Source organism: Gavialis gangeticus, unplaced genomic scaffold (genome assembly GCF_001723915.1).
Source record: "Gavialis gangeticus isolate Ggan-Ray unplaced genomic scaffold, GavGan_comp1, whole genome shotgun sequence".
Lineage (NCBI taxonomy): Eukaryota > Metazoa > Chordata > Crocodylia > Gavialidae > Gavialis > Gavialis gangeticus.
The window spans coordinates 62,730,771-62,738,721 of NW_017729033.1; the positions used below are offsets into that span (position 1 = coordinate 62,730,771).

At 37.7% G+C, this 7,951-nt stretch overlaps 1 protein-coding gene across 7 annotated transcripts in view; it reads left to right on the forward strand.

The window, feature by feature from the left end:
* Nucleotides 1-7,294, forward strand: part of LIMCH1 (LIM and calponin homology domains 1) — a 344,316-nt gene extending 337,022 nt beyond the window's left edge. For all 7 annotated transcript variants that reach the window (XM_019526040.1, XM_019526041.1, XM_019526042.1 and 4 more), the window contains 2 exons: nt 15-53; nt 4,060-7,294. In XM_019526040.1, coding sequence (XP_019381585.1) covers nt 15-53; nt 4,060-4,085 — 65 coding nt within the window. In that variant the 3' untranslated portion in view covers nt 4,086-7,294. The remainder of the gene's footprint in view (nt 1-14; nt 54-4,059) is intronic.
* The last annotated feature ends 657 nt before the right edge of the window (nt 7,295-7,951 follow it).

Genomic DNA, 7,951 nt, shown 5'->3' on the forward strand with positions numbered 1-7,951 from the left:
CAGGATTAGAAATGGTCTTCTCAACTGCAATGATTGTTACATCAGATCCAGAAGTAAGTATTTTAAGTTTATTGTTTAGTTGTTCTTATTCCACAATGAATCCTAGCTTCAATCTTGCTACAATTTAGTTTCTTTTTTGGAAGCAACTTATATCTTTACTAATTTTGTATCTGTTCATATACTGCATAACAATATCAAGCTGTGGTACCCATCATTTGTCATCAAAACCCCCAATACCAAGTCATTTTGATCCTCATGAAAAGGAGTTCAGGAAATGAGGAGGAAATCCTCATGAAAAGGAATTCAGAAATGTCACTCTTTAATTTTCGGAAGAATTTATTTCCAGCAGTAGGATCTCTGAGCAGTCCCAGGCTTGCCATCCTTTTCAATGCCAACATGCATGCTGTCTGCATGGATTAGGAACGAAGGACTGGAAGAGGCCTTCTGACCATTAAGTCCAGTCCCCTTTATTTACAAGTGACCACTGACCCAAGAATTCCCCAAAATTGCCACTTCAAATCCTCACACAATATCCAAAATCCCAACAACACCCTACAGCTCACTTTACATAGAAGCAATGCTCTGCCACTTCAGTGACAAGTAAGTAGTTGTTAACATATAATAATACCCAGGCATGGCTTTCTCTCTTGTCCATTGGGGAATGTAGGTATTGCTTAGTGCTCAATCTGGACGTAATTCAGATTTTGTTGCCAAGTAAGTATGCATGAGATTTGTAGCAAAGATGATTTAAGCTGATATTTGTAAATATTTTTGCAATCATAAGGGCCAGAGAAACACTGGCACAAGCTACTGAGGGATATTGTGGGATCTCCTTCATTGGAGTTTAAGCGCAGGTGATAGAATATCCCTTGCTGACTCCTGGCCTACATTATCTTCAGTGTTTAAGTAGCAAGGGGGTCCCTTTAAAAGAGCTTAGTGCAGCTCACTTCCAGTCTAGCGCACACTGCCACCGCTGCAGCCACAGCCACCAGCCCCCCACACAGTGTCATGACTACCTCTGAAACACTGAAAGAGCCCCCCTAGCTCCATGGGCTAGATTCCTGACGCAGGCGTAGTTGCTGGCCCCTGACGCAGGCGTAGTTGCTGGCCCCTGACGCAGGCGTAGTTGATGTTGCCAGAGGGTTGGACTAGATGTTCTCACAGGGTCCCTTCCAGACTTGTGTTTCCAAAACTTCTTTCAAATTCAAATTTTTCTGCTGTAGAATTGTAACCCTTTTCTTTGCTTTCTCATCTCCCAGCATATGACAAGAGATATACTAGCACATACACCTCAGTACTTCTCTCTGTGACAGCATGGGACACAGAGAACAGCATAGAATACCTGTCTGCCTAGTCATGGGGGTTGGGGTTGGACTAGATGGCCTATGGAGGTCCCTTTCAGCCCTGCTTCTCTACTTCCCTCTGATCTGCAACACTAAATACTACCAGGAATATTCTGAACATGCTTGCAATTGATTGGACTAAATACAAGATTCTCTTCCTTTATTAACTATTTTCCACTCTCTTCCTCAAAAATCTCTGGCTTTAGTAATAGGAAATAAAAGCTCTGGCCCACTACTTGCAAAATATATACTCTAATTACTGAGCTTAGAAAAACTTCCATACTATTGGAGACAGAGGGCACTATTGGACAACCTCTCATTCATCTGCGCAAATGCTTTTACTTCTGTTGAGAAACTTCTTAGCAGCTGTGTTCTTTTATATCAAACCAAGCAAAATTAACAGATTTAAAAATAACTCTACATATCTGTCAGCTTGAACCTGCAAACCCTTACTTGTTTGGGTGAAGATATAGCCCTAAATTTATATATCTCTTAATACATAAAAATCAGAAGAGAAAAATACAAGTGAGATTCCCCAGCATGCCTTTTCCTCAATATTTTTTAAAATTATGTTTTGGAGAGTGAGGATTTGAGCTCCCACAATTAAAGAAGAGGGCATAGTTGAATATTTGTTGTCATTATGTGATGCAGCAGTTCTTTTTTACTGTAGTGATAGTGCCAGAAAATAGGGGATAGACCTGCCTATCATAGTGATATCATTTGTTCCCCTGGGATTTACATTTCTATCTTTTCACTCTGCGGTCATATTTTCCTGCATTTGTAGACCACCTAACAAAGTAGGATCCAGGTCCCTAATGGGGGCCCCTAGCTGCTCTGATAATACACCATAAAATGATGGAGTTTTGTGGATTGCCTGCAAACATTTGTGTTTAGGGGGGAGTTGCTGTTTTGTCTGTTCTTTTCATGTAATCTTTGAAATACTACTTTCGTTCTGCATAAGTTCCAGAAATAGAAAAATATTTAAAATAAATAGTTAAAGGGGGGAGGTTGATTTTTTTATTTTTTTATTTCCCTGAACTGGTGATGTATTTAACCTGTTGCATGGCTGTGTGTTTAGCTTTTTGTGAGGTGGGTTGTGTTTAACTGAAATTGCAAGGGCAGTTTCTGAGGGGGTGCAATATTAGTACTCTTAACAGTCACTTCTGGAGGCACAGAGCATGTCTACATGTGCAAATGTTCCTGGGTCAGTTTATTCTAGAGTAAGTTACTCTAGCGTAAACTGATGACCTGGACAAACATCTACAAGTGCAGGGATGTGGGAGCAGATTTGCTGTTTGTGGCAGCAATCTACTCCTGCCCCCACTGGCTCTGCACCAGCCCCTGCACCAGCCAGGGGGAGCTGTAGGCTCCTTCTGGGTGCTAGCTCAGGAGTTGGCCAGGAGTAGGGGGCCAGGAGGCAGCTGTCTTCTCAGGGGCTGGGACATTGCTTCCTGCCTCCAGGACCTGCCTGCTGCCAGTGCGGGCTCTCCCACTGGAACCAGGGCAGGGGCAATGTCTCCCTGCCCCAGCAGGAGGGAGTTCCAAGCCTTGCTCCATGATGGCAATCACAAGAAATCTTTATCTCTCAGCTCAAGCTGTGCAGTCATGGAGCTAGGGCTGGGAGATCCTTAGCTCCCAGCCCGTGCTCTGTGGTTGTGGGCCGAGCCTGAGAGATCCTTGTATTTTACAGGTTGCAAATTTACTCACGATTAGAGCACATCACTGTACAGTAAGCATATGCATGTGTAGACAGTGATGCTTACTGCTCAGTAATTTGCTCTAATCTCACGTAAAGTGTTTTGTGTAGACACGCCAACGAATCCCAATTGATCACTCATGAAAAAAAATACTTGATCAGTTTTTTCCTTCCCACCCACTCCATTTGTCCACATCCTAAAACCCACCTGGTTTTGCCTGACTAAGTTATCCTGAGTCAAAGGCTGAATTAAACAGCCGTATTGCAGGTAAGGCTTATGGCTACTGTTGAAAAGCATCTGTGTGAGAGGTGTTTATCTAAAATTTTAAATTATTTTCTTTCTTGTCAAATATATGAACATAATGAAACAAATGAAACAAATACCTAGATGAGAAATACTTCAAAAAACAAATAAATAAGTTAGCCTGTGAAGGCAGCTAAGTATCAGGGTATTTTTAAAATAAAAACAACAGTTTACAGATACAGGAACGAAACAATGTATAAATTACCAGAAACACAAATTATTCTGCTCCATGACATTACTGGTTTAGATGCAACACTGACAAACAAGTCAAAGGTGAAGCAGGTAACTCTCCTTGAACTTGTGTATTTCCTGCCTCGGGGAGGACTGTTTCTGATCAGTGTGTAGTATTCTGTATGATCTATGCTGCTTATGCCCTTAATAGCTTTTGCTTTATTATTCTACCAGAGCATTGCCTTTACCATGATTTTGTGTGCAAATTAAATGAAAGTGAATGCCAAATAGTTCAGTAATGTAATCTTTCAGGCACGAGGGATATATTTTTCTACGTCTGTATTGTACCTTTTATTTCTGTTAGTGCCAAACTTACATCCTCACATAGATATAGTGCCAGGGGCATTACACATGTAAAATTCCTTGCTATGGTGACTTGGAATGTAGAAGGAATATGAAGACAATGCTGTCTATTGTGTTTCAGAAGTAACAAGTGCTCGAGTGTGTCACCCTTCTAACTATTAACGTTTTTATTTCTAACCTAGCTGCTGGGCAGCCAACAACATTGTGACATGAATTTAAGTCCTAAAAACTTCCTTCAAGAAGAAACTTTCCCAACATGTCCCAGGGGCTGCCTCCAGACAATCACTTGTAAGAACTCATATCCATGGACTTCACGGTTCTCATCTTATTTCAAAAAGCTCATAGAAAAGGCTGTATGCATAACTTTAAAGCACGATTATTTCCCCCTTTATTATTGAATTTACATAATATGTATGAAGGAGATACTTGGTCATTCAGAGCCTAAATACTATTTTTTAAAAGTTTTCGTGTTTTCAGAAATGTTAATGATTTAAAATCTGTTATTTTGCTCTTTTGAAAGTAATAAGAAAGTGAAGATGCAATAAACCTATTTTGTTTTAATATTTCTAGGAATTAAACATGTAAGTTTACAGAACCTTTACAGACATTCTAGCATATGCCAACTTGAGATGAGAAATCATTTTAAGATAGCATCTAATTAGTACATTTGAAAAACAACATCACAGCAAGTGACTTTCTGTTATTATTGAAACTTTTTTTTTTTTTTACAAAGACACTAGTTTGATAATACATTCTGTAATTCTGAAACATTTTGTGTTATATTACCTTCAATGGAGGGGTAGGAGTTATACAAATAAATTATTGCACCTTTAGTTGTAGGGTTTTTTGTTTGTGTATTGCAAGTAATGTTCATTACAGAAGCTTAGTATTTTATCACATAAAGGTTGGAGACTATCATTAAGCTTGGCGACTATATATCATTAACAATTGGAGGTTCCCAGTGGTGTAAGAAACTGTACAGAACTTGTACTGAATAATATGGTACTACCCAATTCCAGAGGTGGGACCTGTGGGCACAAATGGATGAAACTGACTTGCTGTATCAACAAGAACTGGGTTGGTGGTTGATGTCTTGGCTTCCCTGTTCTATTGGCTTGTAATTTTCTCATTGCCAGTAGAGTTGTCATAACTTTGTAAATCTTATGAGTCTTATACTCTAAAGAGATTTCACATGACAAAAGTATATATACACATTCAGGCACCTTGGTTTGGGTCCCATCAAGAATCATCTTTAGAAGTTGAACAGTGGCAAATTAGTGCAGCTTAGTGAAGACCCTGAATTTGCCTTCCATGCCCACCCAGCTCTTATTCAAGTCAGCAGGAATTGTGAGTGCACAAGGAATGGAAGACAAGGTTCAGTGTACGCCACTTTGCAAAAAAAAAAAATGTTTAAGTACATTTGGATCTGTAGCACTGTTAAACATTCTTTTGCTAGTGTATACCAACGCCTTCCTGAAAAAGTAGTCAGAACTATGTGTAGGTATCAGGAATGTACCCTAAATTTTAGAAGAAATATTACACTTGTAAAATATTACAATGCTGGTTTACTGAATGCACTACGTGGTTAATTCAGCAGCCTAATACAGAAAACAGTTATTTGAACATATCACATTATTTTAACAGCTCATGCTGCAAGTTAAAATTAAAACCCCCCTATTTATTCTGCCTTAAAACAATGATAAACTAAATTAATAGAGAGTCCTTATTGTTTGTGATAGAATATATACACATCCTTTGTCTTTGGTGTGTTAGTAAAAGGAAGTAAAATGGTTATTAGATAAGCAATAATTTTCTTTTGTTATATAGCTAGCAGATATTTATTTAAATGCTAGACAGTTCCTTGCATGCAAGTTGCGTGCTCGTGCAAAAATGCTTTGTCATTGAAAATCTTTATATAATGTTGTCATTTTAAGACATTGTGGCTATCTAGTAGAAAGTTACACATGATTTCATTAAAATTGTGCCTTAGAAAATGCAAAGCTGTTGCACAGTCAGTGGTGACTTATGGATGCAATAAATCCAAAAAGATGAAGTCATTCCCAAGCCCAAAGCTCACATGACTTCACATTAGGGTTATTTTTAAAAAAAAAATCAAAAATAAAAAAAATTTGGAAATACACAATAAAGTCCAACATTTTGATTAGCCATTTGCATGATTTACTGTCAAATGTTTTGATAACCTGTATGTTTACACTTGGCATGTCATAATATTTTACTGCAAATAATTCAGACTAAGAGTATTCAGATGACAGGTTTTTATAAAGTACTTTGTACATCTATTTGACTCCATCTATCACATTAAGGATATATGAATATATAGTATCTTCTGGGTTTAATTGTTAAAATGTGACCTGCATTTCTGCATGCTTGTGTGTGTGTGTGTATTTGATATCAGTCATTTACACTTATGCACACTTGTGATTTTAAATGTAGATATGTAAAGCAATCACAAGAGTGCACAAGTTTTGGTTGTCATAGAGGTCTCATCTGCTTCTGATGAAGTCAGTGGTTTAAACCCTCAGTGATATTAGCAGGAGCATGACTAGAGCCAAAAAAGCATGTGCAAGTGGAATTTTTATGTGCAGTTTCAGATGCACAAGTGGATCTCTGAGGCCCATTGAAAGTTTGGCCCAGTCTGTCTTTCAGTAGTTTCATATATGCATATTTTAGTGAACCTAATTGTAGGTGCAGCAAATCAAATCAGCATTCTCAAACTACAACACATTTTTCCATGCTGAACAACTAGTCACCAGCGCAGATTGATCCTCAACATTTTCTAAATTCTAATTGCCAATTGTTTCTATTTCTATTTCATCTGGAGTCTATTATGTGACAGGTTCAGTCAGGCTAAAGCTTAGCTTTTGTCCAGTTCAAACATAGTAAGTATATTATATTTCTTGTCATTATCTTTGCAGTTGCAGGAAAAAATGCTTTATTCCATTGAGCTATAATGTAAATGTGTTTGTTTAAAAAAATTGATTTATTGTTGCTAAGCAAGTACAATGTATGTAATGTTTTAGATGTTCCAAAAACATACTTACTTTCTTGTTGCTTCAGAGAACATGGCTAACTGATGTAACCATTTTGTATCTTTCGCTACTAAACTTCCTGGTGTTTTTCTTTACTCTTGCTAGGTAGTGTTGTAATGCAGAACATACCATAGTAATGATAAATGACATAAAGGTTGGTAATCCAAAAAGGGGTCCATCTTCTATCTGAGTCCATTCAGGGACAAGAATTACTGTTCTGCTTGGGCTAATGTTGAATACAAATTACACTAATCTTCAGTTACAATATTTATTCTAAAATGCCTCTGGAAATTAGGAAAAATTGCTTAAAATGCAACAGCTTTTATAGTAAATGTATGTTTATAAATAAAACCTTGAATAAATTTGGGTCTGTGTTGATTTTGCTTGTTATAATTAACTTCTATTATTCTTTGCCCTATCTGCTGAATTGTATAGCAAGTTCAATATATCTTGCTAGCAAAAGTCCCTGTCATGCGGGGGCGTGCACTGCACTGAGCTAAACCATGCAAACAAAAGTACTGAGCATCTGAGATGGCTGTCTGCAGGCAGCCTTCTGAAATCTGGTTATTACCAGATAGATAATTAAACATTGTAAAGAGCATGCTGAATGTCTGGCTACAAATGGGCAGAACATTCCCAATACCAAGCCCACTGAATATAATCCATTTTCTTCAGTGTGTTTTGGATCACGTCCTGACTCAAGAAAGCACTGAAATTCCTGCCTAACTTTAAGCACATGGATAATCCCATCCTTTCAGGATATCCTTTAAAGTTACACATATGTTCTGGGGTCCTAAAGATCAAGAGGCAAGTTTCTGCTTTGTTTTGTTTATTTCTTTGGTGATATATTTTATTAGTCCAATACAAGGTACCACAAAAACAACCTTGTTTCTTATACATTTCCTGGACCATTGTGGCTCTAACAACACTTCAGTCCTAAAGAACATCTAGCTACAACTTTAACTGGCAAAAGACAGATACATTTTAAAGCAGTAATTTATTATGATATTCAGTAACTGACATC